General features: G+C 38.4%; 1 protein-coding gene across 1 annotated transcript; it reads left to right on the plus strand.

The window, feature by feature from the left end:
* Positions 1-1237: 1237 nt before the first annotated feature.
* LOC115443779 (insulin receptor) lies at positions 1238-17219 on the plus strand (the record flags this gene model as incomplete). Its single annotated transcript, XM_037446363.1, is given in 20 exon segments — positions 1238-1376; positions 2057-2244; positions 3566-3733; positions 4151-4310; positions 5184-5331; positions 5714-5934; positions 8709-8883; positions 9535-9779; positions 10172-10348; positions 11327-11520; positions 12065-12218; positions 13573-13767; positions 14332-14486; positions 14944-15111; positions 15193-15441; positions 15543-15631; positions 15845-16076; positions 16264-16482; positions 16563-16643; positions 16779-17219. Coding segments are annotated over 20 exon segments (3708 nt in total), but the record flags the coding sequence as incomplete, so codon positions are not given.
* Positions 17220-18346: the final 1127 nt, after the last annotated feature.

Consider the following 18346-nt stretch of genomic DNA (forward strand, 5'->3'; position numbering starts at 1 on the left):
CTAATTTGTTAGTGATTTTGATTTATATACGCCTCACTCTGGAAAGTTAACGTTATTGTTGTACTATTAAAAGATTTCGAAGTTTGAGGTATTGGAAAATATTAGAGCTAAAATTAATTAGTATTCTTTAAGTTATTAAACCGCCTGCAAAAAAGGAGAATGTGTTTACTATATTACGATATGTCTTATGATGTAAATAAGTCGATTAATGAATTCTATTTTAAAGGTTTATCCGTGAAGTCGTAATACATTATTAGAATATGTAGTATACCTACATATCGTCGCTGTAGGTGGGAGAACTAAATAACTCAAAATTTGTAGTTTCGAGATAAACGCGATTAACTGTTTTTTTTCGTTATTTTTAAGCATTACTAAAAAACTATAAATAATTTTAGTGTCGGTATTTTTATATATCTTGGGTCTTATTATCTATTATATTATGCATGAACAAAAAAAACTCTGACCTGAAGAATAAAAATATAAAAAAATAAAAACTTCTTATTTAATTCTGCCACAACAATGTTTTGTAAGTTTGCTGTTTTGTTTTGCCACACTAGAAACCATATGGTAAAGTAATTATAAGGTTAAATAATTACAATTATAGAGTTTATTAAAGTGAATACCATTAAGATTTTCAATGTGTAAATTAAACAAATCAAGTTGTTTAGTTCTTCTACACACTTGATTAATTTTGTTTACAAACAATAGACTCGAGGAAGAATTAAACAACTCATTTTATTTAATTTCTTTACTACTGAACAGATTAGAAGTCGCAGTTTATTGATTTTATTATTTACTTTTTCTACAACAAAATATATATTATTTGAATATATTTATTTCTCCACTTTTAACATAAAAAAAGCTATTATTTCGAAACGGGATAAGATAATGAAATGCTTGTTAGGCCAAAATATGCGCCATGTTTTGGGCAACACAAAAGTGATGAAAGTCCAAAATGGCCAAAATCCGAGTTATTTAGTTCTCCACCTACAACGACGATATAAGTTTAACATGATGCATAATATGTAAATCTTTGATTTTATCAAATATTGCATTAATAAAACTGCTTATAAACTCATTCAGGTTGTTAAAACCACTTAGCGGGAAAATCAAGGATTAGATAAAAAACAAAATTCTTATTATAGTAATATTCCGTGTTAACACATGTCAGATGTATAATGAATTCGTCCATTTGTGGTTTAAATCAATTATGAACTAATTGAACTGTTTGTTTTAGTCTAATTATGACACGCGTCTCTGTGGGCTGTGCCCCAACGCGCAGAGTCGTATCGAGGATCATCGACAGAGCCAGCAACAGTGTCCGACGGATTCTAAAGGGAAACTGCTCTGCTGGGACGATAAACATTGCCAAAAGAGTGAGTCTGTAGTGTATTACGTCTATATAGTTTAAAGAGTTCTGTTTTTAAATTCAGATTTTTATTTGTGTAAATATGGACTTTAAGGACCTTACAATAAATCGTTTACAACTGTTAGGTTTGTCATAATTAATTAAGCTTTTGTCGCGCTTCCTCTGATTTAAAATATCACTCAAAATAGGAAGACAAAATACTCAACTATTACATAAGTGGTAATTGAATTTTCGTTAAGGATGGCTAGTAGAACTGAGAAAAAATATTTTTACGTAGATTCTAGATAATATGGTTTTTCTGTAAATAATTTCGGTCTAAATTTAGATACTTTTCATATCGGAAATTTTTTTTTCAGGGTCGGGTCCCATTCAACCCGTTTTACCAATATGTATCGTTTATTAGTAAGGCGGTTAAAGTCTAGTCTGTAATTTTAGGGGCTGTATCACAAGTTGGAAGAAAATTTTATTTGAATTATTAAATAGCTATTGTAGATACTACTCAATTTATTACCATTTATTTTGGAGCATAGACTAGTATGCCTTTTGTATTTGGTCGGTTTATATAAATATATAGTGTAAACAGACCAAATACAAAAGGTATGTGACTTAACATTTGATCAGAAGTTCTGAAATAGCTGCTTAAACTCGTAGAACTATCAATAATTGACGGTGGTAACTATTCGTCAGTATGTCCGAGTTCGTGCGGCGTGGAGGGGTGCATGCCGAACGGCACGTGCTGCCACTCGTCGTGCCTGGGCGGGTGCGACGGGCCCGGCGCCACGCACTGCCACGTCTGCAAGAACTACTCCTTAGAGTCCTCAGAGCCCGGCTCCAAGCGCATCTGCGTCGACACCTGTCCCGCCGGCACGTACACGGTAATAATTCCAACATACAATGCTATTCTTTTCTATTTACCAGACGCATGCTAGTGGAACTATCCACTCAAATGTTAATATGTATATTGTGTGTCGTAATTCCGTTACAGTCATAATTAACCAACCTATAAGTAATATTATTTCATGCAACGTTACGTTTGCCTTCGGTTAGCAGAATTAAGAGGTCCAAAAATATTAGAAAAGTGGGTAGATATTTGTTTAAGTGTCTAGGACGAGGCTGGAAAGTGGGAGTAAACTTAACATACGCATTATAAAGCTTTATGTGGGTATTCCAAAACTCTACAATTACGATGTAAAAATGGTAAAACTCAATTAACTAGAATTAGCTTGGTTCGCCATAAGATGCTATAAACGCCATGTTAGACTTCTAATGAAGTCATTAAAACAGAAATATACGTATGTTAGAATGTTTGGAAGCCACTATGTTTAGCATAATAAAATAGATAGTGTATGGATACTTCACAATGAGTTCGTACAAACAGTTTTACGGAACGTACAAATACAGAAAACCCACATCAAATATCTTGCTCGGGATCCAGACATCGCTGCAGACATTGAAGAGGCCCAAAAAATATTAATGTCAAAAGGTAAAGCAAATTATGTAACATGTGGCCAGTCGTGCATTTGATGCGTATACGTAGCCGAATATACATGTGTCACACATGCTTTTAAGTATGCAATAACAGTGAATAAAAGTCATTATACATTGGCTGACCGTATTTCATTCATTATGATTGATGAGTTGAAACTGAAACATTCGTATTTGTAGTATAGTTACTCTGTGTACAGTCAGCCATAAAAGTCGCTATAATCCGAAACTTCAAAATGTTCCTTCACATAGATTTCAATCAAAATGTCCTTTTTTATTTCTAAAATCAAGTTAACCATTAAAGTTTGTTTTAGTGAAGAAAACTGATTGTCAATACGGACACAAAAATTTAAAAAGCGATTTGAAGTTTTGAATTTGTTCGGCCATTTTTGTGGCTGACTGTACATATTTGCCAAAACTTGAAATTTAAAAGTATTAAAATAACTTTTAAAGAACGATAAGACATGGGCAAGCGTCACAACGTGTATCGTAAGATATATTGAGATAGAATTCTATTCACGTCACAGTCCCTTATACACGTAATAGGATCACTGTTATTGAATGTTGATGTCCGGTATTGGTTGAGATGGTTCAAGACCTGATAATTCTCTTCACCTCACAATTCCTTATACTCGTAATAGGATCTCTGTTCTTGTATATTGATCGACGGTACTGGTATTGGTATTGGATGATATCTAAACCGTCGCACAGTTATTCAGACGGTGCGTGACGGAGCAGCAGTGCCGCTCGATGCCGCCGCCGCCGCAGCCGGTGGGCACGGGCGACTCCAGCTACTTCCGCTACGCGCTCAACATTCGCTCCTACAAGATACTCAACAACAAGAGCTGCGTATACATGTGCCCCAGCGGATTCACTGAGGTACACACCTATTTACATTTCTTCATTTAAATTTACTGATTTTTAGAAGCCGTGTTCAAGAGCAGATAAAGTAATTGTTATATAAATATGTACCAGATAAGTAAAGGTAAAATGTTTATTATTCTGATTATCTTATTATTCTTAATGTGCATGTATCTTCGACTAATTAGGTTGTATCTTTTCTTGTTAGAACTTATTTTGTTATTTATTAATTATCGTGACTACAAAGGTGGTTACAAAGATCTGGAATGTTGAATTTAGATCGAGGTTCATACACGCATTAGAGTAATAAATAGTAGGCCTAAAACCACAATAAGATGATAGCATAGCAATATATCATTAATCTATTGTACCCAAATCGATTTTCTTCCAAAACTAACCTATATTAATCTACAAGCATCGAACCAATTATACCAGGAGGGCGACATCCACAACTCAACGTGCAAGCTTTGCCCGAGCTGGGGGTGTCGGCGCGAGTGCGTGGGCGGCAAGATCGACTCCGTGGCCACCGCCGAGCAGTTCCGCGGCTGCACGCACATCAAGGGCAAGCTAGAGATCAGCCTGAGGACCAGTGGCGGTAAGCATTACAACAACACCACAAGTTTATACTAGCCCTGTATTATATACTGCCCAATGCTGAGCCTTATCTAATGAGACGGTTTCCTTTGAATAATTATTTGATTAACTCATAAAATAAACTATGGATACAGTTTTCCAAATAGGATCATTTACAAAGTTATAACATAGTTTACGAACCTTAATACACCTGAAATGAAACGTTACGATGTAATTCAGAACCTTTAGTATATGTATTATTAGTATATGTGATATCTAAATTTATACACGAAATATTTTTTAAAAAATATTTCTGCTTATTTTTACCCGAAGGAAGGAAGTATTAGAAATAAAGACATTAAAAATAAAACAAGTTAAAAAGTTCTTATTGTTAATATTTTCGTCAGGTTATATTTTAATACGTCTAAAAATACACTGAACGAAACTCTTTGTAGTATTACCTAATTACCTTCTAAAATGATTGTGAAAGTTAGTAAAGTAATTGCGCTCGAAGCGGCGAAGTTTAAGTTGATTCTCAGAATATTAACAATATGAATAGAAGACGTCTACTTCATCTAATTTATCCTCAGAGCTCGCACCTCGCGGCACATCGAATGTAACTAACTTGTTGTACAGTATAAACAACGAAACTCCGATTTGAAAGTTTGGTTTGGTTATTCAATTTTAGGCTTTGTATTATCAATAATATTGTAGTTTTTGCTTCTGACATGGATAAGTGCTTGGGCTAGAACTGGGAATATTATTTCTATTATAATTACGGTCCCACGGTCATCAGAATGATGCGTCCCTGCTCAACTGGAATTCTAGGAATGATCTGAATTATTGAATAGTTTCTAGATGTTTAATCATTTAAATTTGTTTTTTTTTTTTGTAGGGAACACATTATCGGTATTGGAGTCAGCGCTGGGCGAGATTAAAGAAATCGAAGGGAGCCTGCAAGTAACGCGCTCCTACCCGCTGGTGTCGCTAATGTTTCTAAAAAAACTGGAGAAAATCATCGGCGTGTCCACGGCCGAGCATAAGTGAGTCTGTAACTGCCGCATTGTATTGTTTATTTAGCATTTGTATAAGTTTGTTTGATGGTGGATCATCGTAAGAACCAAGATGTTGCCCCGCAGAGGTACCGCCCTTCATCATAGACACCACCACGCCCCAGGAGCCACGCCAAGAAGATTCTGTACCGTACTAATATAGTAAAACTCAATAGTTAGTAGATTAGATTGGTATGTCTGTTTATATATTTTATATGGTACGAAGCTATACATTCTGTTCGTTTGTTTCCATACCTTCGCTGCCCTAAAGGGCTAAACTAATACCTACGCCTTCTGTTGAAAACGTGGACAGCCTTCGTAACCATTTAAATATTTTGTGTTTTAGTTTTTCTAATTGTGTGTGAAATTTCAGAGGTCAAGTGTTGCATATTATCAACAACAAAAATCTGGAGTTGTTGTGGGACTGGTCAAAGGGTAGAACGATTAACATTACCGGGGGGACCCTGTACATACATTCAAATCCAAAGTTGTGCTACAATCAGTTACTGCCGCTAAAGAACATGACTAGTAACCCCAGGTCGAACTTCACTGAGCTAGAAGTTTCTCAGGAGAGCAATGGATACCAGGCCTCGTGTAAGTACACAGCATTTTATATCCTTTATGAAAAGGCTCATACATACTCATAATTACAATTAAAGGCATATCTAATTCGGTCTAGTTGAAGAAATTATTGTGTAAAATTTATTTATAGGCAGCCTTATCAGATTCTTTTAAATTACGCATAAAATTCAATTACGCCGTATAGTTTGTACATCACTTATTTATGAATGAAGTGAAATAAAATCCGAGCATTGTTAAAAGAGATAACTAACTGATCCATCGGTGTTGTGATGTTCTCTAATGTGCATGATCTATTTGCTAATGTCCCAATTGACCTTGAGGTGTTTTCGAGTTTTCATTTATAAATAGCGCGAATATTGATCTGGTTCATTTTACCATAATATTTTTCTTTATTCCCTTGAACTTTTTGCGTTCAAAAATTTAGCTGACCAGGCAGCAGCAGTAGGCACTACTCCGTGCAATGTGCCTTTGATTCCTAAAGCCATTTATTTGTTCTAATTTCTAGTTGTTTTTGGTTGAATATGGCGTCTCGGTCAATTTAATGCATAGCTTGTTAGAACATTGCAGATGTTTTTAACAAGTTACGCCTACAAATACTGCCTGTACTTTATTTCTACTATGGACCTCATATATTTCATAACTCAATTAATACCTAGATTAAGATATAATGTACTTTTTATCCGGATTTTTTTTTGTGTGACTTCCTAAAGAAGTACTTTCATACGAGCGTATTTGCGGACAATAGCTAGCATTAACATAATGATTAATAATACATAACATGATTGTTCATTGTTTAGGTAGATAAAGTTTGTATTATATCTCGTTCTAGGAAGTCAATACGGCCATGCGGATTTCCCATCATGATGTCAACACATTGCAAAAAAATAACATTTGTGAATCATCGAATTATGATAAAAGAGGAATTTGTTTTAATGAACACGCCAAACTATATTTCACAACGTTCTCTCTAAAACCTAAATAATTCCATAAGATAATTTGTCTAGGAATAACACAGAAATATACCATTTTTTTTTAAACGCATTTACTATGACCGTCCAATGTTAGAAACGTGTCACCCGTTTTAAAAGCGCCCCGGGAATTGAACTACTACACCTCGTTCCTTATCCAGACACTCGCCACCACGGTGGTCGTCGCGAGAATAAATAAACACATTACCGGAATTAACGTAGGTTAAATCTAATTTAAATTGGCATCCGCCATACTAAATATATCGCTGTTAGTCATCGAACTTGTTATGTTTGTAGTATGAAGTAATAGTTGTCCATGACTTTGTTTGCGTTGATAATAACCATAAACCATTTTATTCATTGAATAACCTAAATATTGCGGTATTTCTTTGATTTTTAAGTTATTTGAAAGTACGAGTTTCTCGCAGCTGGGGACTCGTAATGACATTTCCCGGCTTGAAAGTCCTACTTTGTACTAATTTATGTTAATACAGTGAAACCTGAATAAGTGGGTCTTGGATAAATGGAAAACTTCTGTTATTTATAACTACAATGAGGTCCCGACACTTTTACATTTAGATGCTTCTGTTACTTGGAATTTTCAAACCTTATTAATTGAGATTAGACTGCTTAGGTTTTTTCGATATCTATTCTATTCTATAATTAAGACTTTGTAGCTTGTACTTGTATTAGTATTACGTTTAGAGAAATTACGACACGTTTGTTTACAAACACTCGAATTTCTTCCGTACTTGCTTTGTTTCTTAGTATTATCTAAGATTTCTAGATTTACTTCTATTTACTATTTAAGAGAGAGTGCACAAAATGTCAAAACTATAGTGTAATTTTCTTTGACAGTCGCTGAAAAAAGATATTATTGTATTATGAATGTGGAAATCGCCTCGATAAATCCCTCCAAAAGGTCTCTCTATAAATAAGACAACAGCCATTTTAAACCTATTTGGGAAACTGGGTAAATGAGAATTTTATATAACTGATAAAAAATCCTAGGTCCCTTGAGATCCCAGTTATACAGGTTTCACTGTAAGGCTGAAGAGTTTGTTTGAACAGGCCAAATCTCACGAACGTCTAAGCCGGGTTTGAAAATATTTTCACTAATACGAAGTTACATTATTCCTGAGTGCTATAGGATACATTTTATCCCTATATGATAAAAAGAACTACGTGTTAATCTAGGACATGGTCTTTTGGTGTGTAAAATTTCATCCAAATTCGTTCAGCGGTTTACTTCTAGCATTTAAACATGCACAAACATTTTAATTTATAATATTTGTAAGATACCTAAATGCATGGTTAATATTGTTGACATTTTGAAACAAATTAAACATACGTAATACGTATTATTTACGAGCGGCTGAACGTCTAGCCTTCTAGCCTTGGCCTATTAGAGCCGTCACTTACGAGATATACGATCAGGTCAAGACTTGACGGAACAGTGTAGTGAAGTGAAATGTATTAGAACATTTATGTTTTGAATCGTAGATCTTTATATGTATTAAATACTCGAAAGTGAACTACTTTTTTATCGAGTTTATTCTCGCAAACCTTTTATGACGTCACAAATCACAAGCTACGTTACTTAGGGACGATCTATTTTTCTATTTTGATTTACCGGGCCTACCCGCACGCGGTAACTTTTTTCTCTCCATAATCCCTATTCCTAACCATAAGGCCTAAGGCACCTCCATGATCTTTCTAGTATTGTAGGTGTCTTCAGCCGGGCTCGTAAAAGAAAAAGACACGTCGATAACATGAAACTATTTTATTCGCATTACTATTAACACAAATTTCCTGCAGGTTTGCCTGACGTTCTGAAGCTGCGCGTGTGGGAGTTGCGTCGCACAGCGGTGGTCCTAACTTGGAACATGTACTGTCCGGAAGACATGCGCAAGCTACTCGGATACTCAATCTACTACATTGCTGCTGAAAAGAACGTCACGCTATACGACCAGAGAGACGCTTGCACTGATACGTGAGTTTATTAGTAATAGCTAACAATCCATATTTGTGTATCAATCATATTGTCGAAGACATCTATAAGGGGCCGGTCAAGAATTACGTAACGTAATTTGGAAGGGAGGGGGGGTCTCGTTAAACGTTACGATGCGTAACAGGGCGGAAGGGGGATTCGTCTAACGCGTTATGCAACATAGTTTTTTTTTTATTTTAAAACAATAACAGAGGCATTTTAGCGACTTTCCAATATTCTGCGCGACATAATTGTGAATATTAGAAAAGAATTACACTTTAAAGTTAGGTAACTGGGTGCGGGGGCCTACGGGAAAACGTTACGGCGCGTTACATGAGGGGTTGGGGGTTAAAAAAATCTTCGAAATTTGCGTTACGTAATACTTGAACGGCCCCTAAGGTAGCGACAACGCTATTTTAAAATTTAATGTTAAATAAAAATATTATTAGATTTGCTTTCAAAATTTTATGGTTATGAACATACACATTAAGGGCCTGGTTTAAAAACAGATCGAAAATGTTAGGTTCTAATATAATCATTAGTATAATTACTTGGCATTATGAGACTTGTGTCTCAGAGTTACAAGGGAAATTCAGGGCTAACTAAATTATGTTTAGGGTAAGTTTTAGTTACTGAAATGAGCGTTGTCTATAGCTGGAACGTCCTCGACATGACAATAGACGAGGCTCGCAACGGGACCAGAGACGAGCTGCCGCCGCCGGAGACGAACAAGACGAGCATGATCCTGAACCCGTGCAGCAACATGCAGCCGTCGTTCTACCCGGTGACGCCGCTGGTGCCGTTCACGCGGTACGCGGCCTACGTGAAGACCTACACCACCATGCAGGACCGCCGCGGGGCGCAAAGCTCCATTATCTACTTCAAGACTCTGCCCGGAGGTTAGTTCGGATCCTGTACATTGTGATCCTATTTGGTACTTCTAATTTTTCTATTTTATTTCAATCGAATATTCAACAGTTTACTTACGTAATAGTTGTGAATGCATTACTCAAATTGCTTCGCCAGTCATAGGATTATAACTAACTTATTCATAATAATTATTATTATTTTACGGTAATATTTTCTGTTAGTAGCTTTGTAAATCAAAATACAAATACTTTGTCATGGTTTAGAGCTCATGGGCTGGTACGTGTCTACTCTATACAGTGAATGTATTTGCCATTGGGAGTGGAATGGACTGCAGAGACAAATTCCATATTTCGTTTCCGACTAGATCCGGCCTTAATGGTGTCTATATTATGATAATAAAAACCTTTTCTTTATCCATCAGCCCCGAGTCCGCCGACAAGCGTGACGGTGGAGCTTCGAACCCCGTACTCAGTGTCCATAAAGTGGGCGCCGCCGACCATGCCGAATGGTACGATCATCCTTTACCACGTGGAGGTGCACGCCAACAGCTACAACAAGCCCAAAATACTAGCCGGGAACATCAACTACTGCGGGAAGCGTATGTATTACTACTATATGCAATTTTTTTTTATCCAAAAATTAATCTTCTATCTATCTTTTATACTTATAATAAATCTGTAGAGAGGTCAATTCTGTACATGAAATATATTTCCAAAATAACTATCAGGGGGTGATTAGGGATCGATACTGATGCCAAAAATGCAATTAGTAAAATTTTTGTCTGTCTGTCTGTCGTGTCTGTATAACCGTTATAGAAACAAAAACTACTCGACGGATTTTGACGAAACTTGGTACAATTATTTGTCATACTCCTGTGCTGGTTATAGTATACTTTTCATCACGCTACAATTAATAGGAGCAGAGCAGTGAAGGGAAATGTTGGGAAAACGGGAGAAGTTACACCATTTTTAAGCTTCCGTCGCGTGTGCAACCTTAATGGTTAAAGCTACACAGAAATCATGTATGACGGAAATGTTCTCCTTAAAATTATGTAAAAATATTCCACGACAGCATATGTCTATCTTTTATGGTTGACTCACAATAACACGTGTAACTCCCGATAGCTTAGCAGTTCGAAGCTTTCTCATTATATTTGTCTACTCTTACGTTTATAACACTCTTAGTCATCCCTAATTAAAAAGTTAACATTATTAAATATTCCATAAAAAAGAATCATAGAAATCGGTATAGAAACACCAAAGTTATACATGAAATACGCTAATAATAAGCCATCATGCGTGAATACTGAATCATGCTATAAGGATAATTTTTGTATATATATAAGGTCGCGAACGCACAGGCAGGCGGCTTGCTTGGCACCTAGAGGCTAGCGAATCACCTAGCGAGTAGCTTCGTAAAACGAACATTCTCGAACGTTCGCGACCGACTCCATTTTTGAAGTCCGAAATCCACGCGGGCGAAGCTGCGTGCGGAAAAAAGACATATTAATATGCAGCTCATACAAAACAGAGTGAATAAACAAAGATGTCCACTATAATAATATTATTTTTTACAGCAAATGCACTAGCGAATATGATAAAAGCAAGTTTGGAAGAAGCGCCCGAGACGCAAGAGGAAAAGACCACTGGCGACGTGAAGAATGGCTCCTGCGCGTGCAACGAGGAGTCCAAGTCCAGCACCAGGTTCACTTCCCGCGCAGAGGAGGAGCGGATGGAGAGCATCAACTTTGAAAACGACGTGCAGAATCAGGTTAGTCATATTTATCTTTAATGAATGTTTAAAGCCTCTTAAGCCATTTTTCGGTTTCGCGGAGAAAATGCCGCATTTCTACCGCCCAGCCTTTGAGGGGGCCGACTGAGCGGTTATTTGGGGATCACTCTGTCTTATGGACGGGCTGTAAGCCGCCCGGAGAGATGGTAATCGTCAGGCGACTGTCGGACCGAGTCCCTAACACTATCTACTATGCACGGCATACCAACTCAAACTTCGCGGTCGCTGACGGAAGTGTCTAAATTGTCGTACGCAACCGCGGAGTCCGTCTCCTGTTGTTCAGGGGAGGTGGGGTCTCAGAAGCCCCCGCGCACCAAATAACGCCAACACTTCTTAAAACCTAGTAAAAATAATACAGTGTAAGAAATAAGAAAGTTATCTGTGAACTATTGTGTAATGAAATAACTTACATAAAAATAATTGTATTCTAAAAACCTACATCATTACATAAATCCCATCCAGTCGTACATAAATCCTAATAGTATTAACATTATAATATAATTATCAAATTACTCCCTTTCAGGTTTACAAGAAAGCAGACCGTCCGAAGTCGAAGACGATGGCGAACCGCATCAAACGCTCGCTCGACATAAGCCTCAGCAGCATGCTCGTCAAGCTGACAGAGAACAGAGACCCGCGCCCCGGCTTCAACTACTCCAACTCCACCGACGAAGACGGTAAGAATGGCAGTGAAGCGGGTCGTTGGTGTATCAAGTGGCATGAGCTCGTTACTGCTATCGGTACACTCTCGGACTAATTCTTTAATAGAATAGACGTAAACAGAGTTCTAAAATTGTATAGAGCGGACATTGGGAAGATTGTCATACAAAAATTTTGCGCTTGTGTGATGGTTAATTTACCGTGCAATAGCATATAAAATACTTCATATTTTCTTCATATGATTTGCACATTTTTAATGCGAATATTAGCATATTTTCTGAGGACGCTATCTTGTCATCATACATTTCAAATAAGACAGCGACTTATTACCAATTAGTAATAACTTTTGGAGATTAAATTGGGCCCTGATGTCTGGTCTATAACTAACTATATAGTGTAATGTCTTTGGTCGTAAAGTAACTTGTCTTATAACTGCGCTCGTCACTATACACGAGAACGACTCGGTTCGCTTTGCCTATTAGATTGTTTTTCCATTACTCATTCATTAACGTTATTATGATTTACGCCTAAACGCTGCCTCCCTTTGTGCTTCCTCTTGTTCTATGTCATGCTTGTCTGCAGTCATCACGAGCGTTAACATTCTCATTTCAGTAAAGTTCAGTCGCGTCGAGCCTAACCTATGCGTCGTTATGGATAATACAACAGGTTACCATATTACAGAAGTATTTGTTACATTTTTGTTATTGTGACGGGTTTTCGGTTGTTGCATGTTATCGTCACGTACTAACAGTTCACACGCGCGTCCATGGCTTTATCGATACCAGGTAGCAACACTATTTGATACGTTTCTTACAAACAAAACGAATAAAATTTTTAAAGTAATGGTACTATGATAAAATTCTGTGACGCATTGTGAACTGATTTAGATCTGATCACATCTGCCGCCTCGGTTATTTCACTTGACGAGTGAGCAGCCAGCATGAAGGAAAGTATTATATATAAAGTAGTATAGTTATATTGCATGATTATTGTAGTTGTATAACCGGCAATATTAATACAGACACGCTCATTTGGCCGACAAAGGCATCGACTCCGTAAAAATGCATGCGGTTATACCATTGAATGTAGAAAACATTTTTTATTACGTGATAGGTGTTACCTTGCCAGGGTAATTTTTATTACCCTGGTTGTCACTATGCGGAAAATTTAGTCAACATTATTTATAAGCGGGTGCAATGGCCATAAAAAAACATTAAATAGCGACCACCGACAACAAATTCTCGGAATACACATCCGAAAATTAATTACCATTATTTAATTGTTTATCTCACATCAATTAAAACTGTAGACGCCTTTATAAACAAAGTAGTCTACACTTTGTGCTGTAAACGCCGTTATTACCTTCGTCAGGTTACGTCAAGTCGCTGTACTACGAGCTGGACGGCAAGACGGAGTCGCTGACGGTGGACAGCATGCGGCACTTCACGTGGTACACCGTCAACATCTGGGCGTGCCGCGCGCGCGCCGACAACGAGACCAAGGAGCAGTACGACGACACCTGGTGCTCCGAGCGCGCCTACTACACCTTCCGCACCTCCGAGCTGCGTGAGTACAACCACCTACCTACACCTACATGCTTGTCGGCTGCTAATAACACTAACATAATACTCCAGCCATAGGTGGCACTTTCGTACAACATATATTACAAAAAGTTATTTGGATATTACATGCCCTAATTCTACTATTGTTATTCTAAGAGAATTCGTTGGAGTGGCAACTTCATACTTCCAGTAAGAAATACAAATACCCACACATCATATCGCACTAAAATAAAAAGTGCAAATTTAAACCGGGATTTTTGGTAAATATATTCGTTATGTATGACTTTTTGATACGATCTTAATATAGGTAAAGACTAGTATTCAGGAAAGAAGTTATACAATATGTAATAGGACAAGTTTTTTTTACATATTTTTTTTATATAAGCATTCATCGCACTTTAGTATGGGATGTAAAGTTTGCAAGCAGTATTTAAAATCGACTTGGCGTAGGTTTTACGATCTTCTTGGCTGACATCAAGCTAAACATACAACATACAAAGTATTATTACCTGGTCTGAGATGCAGACCCAGTACACCAAATATACAATATTTCCCGTTTTGTTCACAGCGAACGCAGACGTTGTGAACAATTTTAAAGCGGAGATCGTGAAATCTAATAAAACCTTTCCCGACGTGAACTTGAAGTGGGACCCACCGGCCAACCCGAACGGGTTCGTCGTCGCGTACAACGTGCATTACTCGCGAGTCGAAGACAGCAATCAGGTGGGTGCGGTTTGTGTTCGGTCTAATTTTAGTTGAATACCTATAAGAAATACTAGAGATTCTGGGGTTTGAAGGTTGAGACTACATCCTGGCATCATGTTTATTATTGATATCTCTTTATTTACTATTAAAAGTAAAGAGCATTAGGGATTAAAAATATTTTTGTTCAAAAATGTATGTAAGGAAGTAAGCTCTTCCAACTTGAAAGTATGCTATGTAAATCTCAGGTTAGTTAATAATTTTTTTTTTGGTTAATTTTTTTAGTAAGTTAATTATTTTTTGTTCAAAGTATCGTCTTTTTTCGGGCAGATCGATTTTGAAACGATCGACATGGAAGAGAAGTATAAAATCGCAATACAAAATGTAGATTTAATCATTAATCTCATGATGAAGGTGATTAAAACTGCACCGTGCACGTAATATAAGTTCAAATTGACTGACTAATCGACGACGGCAGGGTCAAGACGTCGGCCTGGGGACGTGCATCATCTCCGACGACTTCGAGACGGCGAAGCACACGCACACGCTGCGCGCGCTGTCGCCCGGTAACTACAGCGTACGCGTCACGCCCATCACCGTCAGCGGCGCCGGGAACGTCTCCAATGACGTCTACGTCTTCATACCGGTCAGTACTCTGTCATTTTGATTATAAGTATCGACGGTTTGTCAGGTCGCGTGTGTTTCGTATAACGCAGTTATGTTGCAGGAGCGAGCGGTGGAGTCGGGGTACGAGTGGGCGTGGGGGCTGGCGGGCGGCGGCGTGGTGATGCTGGCGCTGCTGGGCGGCGGCGTGTGGTACACGCGGCGCGGCCTCATGTCGCCCAACGAGATCAGCAAGCTGTTCCCCAGCGTCAACCCCGAGTACGAGTCCACGGTGTACGTGCCGGACGAGTGGGAGGTGCCGCGCGCCAACATCGAGTTTATACGGGAACTCGGACAAGGCTCTTTCGGCATGGTAACTACATTTTGCATACTTGATGATGTTAGAAAGTATATGACATATGTTTATATCATGTAGGACGAGCAATTTTACAATGTAATGCCTTTTCTTTTCAGGTGTATGAAGGGAGAGCGAAGAATATCGAAAAAGGCAAACCAGAAACTCGGTGCGCTGTGAAAACTGTCAATGAGCATGCCACTGACAGGTGAGTCAATGTTCAATATCTATCCATGGCTAACTTGTGTTTTCCAGGTTGCAGGTTTAATGTTTTAATATAAAAATCTTACACAATCTCGTGTTTTTGAGCATAAAAGTAGCTTATTTTAATTATAAACAAACGCTTAATTATAAATTTCGTGTAATTTTTATGTTAGCTCCCATTGTACACAAAACTAACAACAACACGATACATTTACAGGGAGCGCATCGAGTTCCTGAACGAAGCGTCGGTGATGAAGGCGTTCGACACGTTCCACGTGGTGCGGCTGCTGGGCGTGGTGTCCCGCGGCCAGCCCACGCTGGTCATCATGGAGCTGATGGAGTTCGGCGACCTCAAGACTTACTTGCGCTCGCATCGGCCCGACGCCGACTCCTCGCTGCCCAAGAAGGACGCCGCCGGCGACCCACCCACACTGCAAAATATTTTGCAAGTTAGTAATTTGTTCTGTCAGAAGCCATATAAAACTTTTTTCTATAATTTTAATGATAAATGGGTACTACTCGCTGCAACACTAATTGCTACAACCAAAGACTGTTTCGTTGTTGTACTACAGTCTACATGTTAACAGAACTACAGTTTATTTTGTGCATTATGTAACACATGATTGTTTTTTGCAGATGGCTATCGAGATAGCTGACGGTATGGCCTACCTATCGGCCAAAAAATTCGTGCACCGCGACTTAGCGGCACGTAATTGCATGGTCGCCGGCGACCTCACGGTAAAAGTGGGGGATTTCGGCATGACCAGAGATATTTATGAGACTGATTATTATAGGAAAGGCACTAAGGGCCTACTGCCGGTGCGATGGATGAGCCCCGAGAGTTTGAAAGACGGGGTAAGTTAAAACACTCATCATTAATACTATTTTATGTAAGTTACCTTTACAGTTTAATCTAAATGCAAATGTTGTTTTAGGTATTTTCCAGTAATAGCGACGTGTGGAGTTACGGCGTCGTGTTATGGGAGATGGCAACACTAGCCATGCAGCCATATCAGGTACAGTAAAGTTCGTGACTAATAATCTTACAATACCATAGAAATAGTCGAAAAACGATGATATAGTTGTGGTAGCTGTGGCGGTGTATGTGGGTGTATGTGGGCGTATGGAGTGTGAGACGTGCGTGTGCGCAGGGCCTGTCGAACGAGCAGGTGGTGCGGTACGTGGTGGAGGGCGGCGTGATGGAGCGGCCGGAGCACTGCCCGGACCGGCTGTACGAGCTCATGCGCCAGTGCTGGTCGCACCGCGCGGCGGCGCGCCCGTCCTTCCTGCGCCTCGTGGCCGACCTCGCGCCGCACGCGCATGCGCACTTCCGACACCGCTCCTTCTTCCACTCGCCGCAGGGGCAGGAGATGTACGCGCTGCAGCGATCCGCTCTCGGTAACTACCACCTCACTACTCGCTATCGATACAAATTAAAACTGGTTAAGTCGACCCACATGACCCATCTAACTATAATCATACCAACATATTCACTCATTTAGCCATCAATTGAATTATCAGCATTTAGTCTTGTATAATTTAGTTAATATAATGTGTACTATTCTGGAAGTCCGTTGGAACCCTAAAGGTCGATAATGGGCCAAAAATCCAACTATTATTTAGTATTTACTACAATAGTAATTTACAAGACATAAAGTTGGTTTTCGTTAGATTTTTGTTTTATAATAATATATTTTTTGCATTAAAGTCCTCAGTTATAGTTTATTAGTATACTATATTATTTGGTATAGCCGATATTAAATCGTTGCACAATATATTTCGCAATACCTTGCTTCACAACCACTGCCGCTATCGAATTCATTTTTGTATTCATCATGATGTCACTGGAGACTGGTCTCCACTCGCTCACCGTTCACTCATTGAGAGCTAAACTACACAAATTAACTATACTTATCACTAAAATTATCATAACTATTGGATAAACGTTTTGTTATATCCACATCATAAACGCTTCGTGAAAACGATTGCGCTTTGGTTTGGTGCTCATCAGTAAATGATAACATAGTGATATCACTGTGATACCTAATATAAACATTGTTTCTCTTTTCATCATCATGCCATCAAAGAAGGTTGTGTCAAGCTGTCGGCACACTGATCAACCGTAAGTAACGGTATTTGCATGCTGGAGCGTAATGAGCACTTTTGTTATCATTTTCTGAGTGACCCTAAGTCTCAAATGGTTCTGTATATTTTGTAGCACTGTTTAGTCATGTCGACATTTGCAGCTGTAACTGTGGGTATTAAAAGTTTAAATATGCATGTATAATTCGTTTTTCTTATCAGGCGTGCATAGTTAATGACGGTTAATTTTATAAATAAGTAGGTTTTAAAACAAAATCACTGAAAAAAACTGTCTTCGGATGTTCCCAGATTGACTGAAATCAAACGATGGTTTTTCTAACCATGCTCTTTTGAACGACATTGGATTTCTCAAAGGAGATTGCGGTTAGGCAGCTTGCTAGTCGCAAGATGTTGAACAGATCCCACATTTTAAGAGACGCAAGGAAAAACGAATTATATTAAAACCACATAGCTGCTGAGTCGTCTTATTTTGCTTTGTGATTATCGAATATCTGTTAGACCAGAATTTTGGTAGTACTGTCTGTTCGCTTAGTGATTTAGTTAACTATATTTTAAGTATTAAATACAGTAGCGCTTTATAGGTTACAAGTTAATACATTGGTGATAGGTCAAAAAC

Source organism: Manduca sexta, unplaced genomic scaffold (genome assembly GCF_014839805.1).
Source record: "Manduca sexta isolate Smith_Timp_Sample1 unplaced genomic scaffold, JHU_Msex_v1.0 HiC_scaffold_2915, whole genome shotgun sequence".
NCBI lineage: Eukaryota > Metazoa > Arthropoda > Insecta > Lepidoptera > Sphingidae > Manduca > Manduca sexta.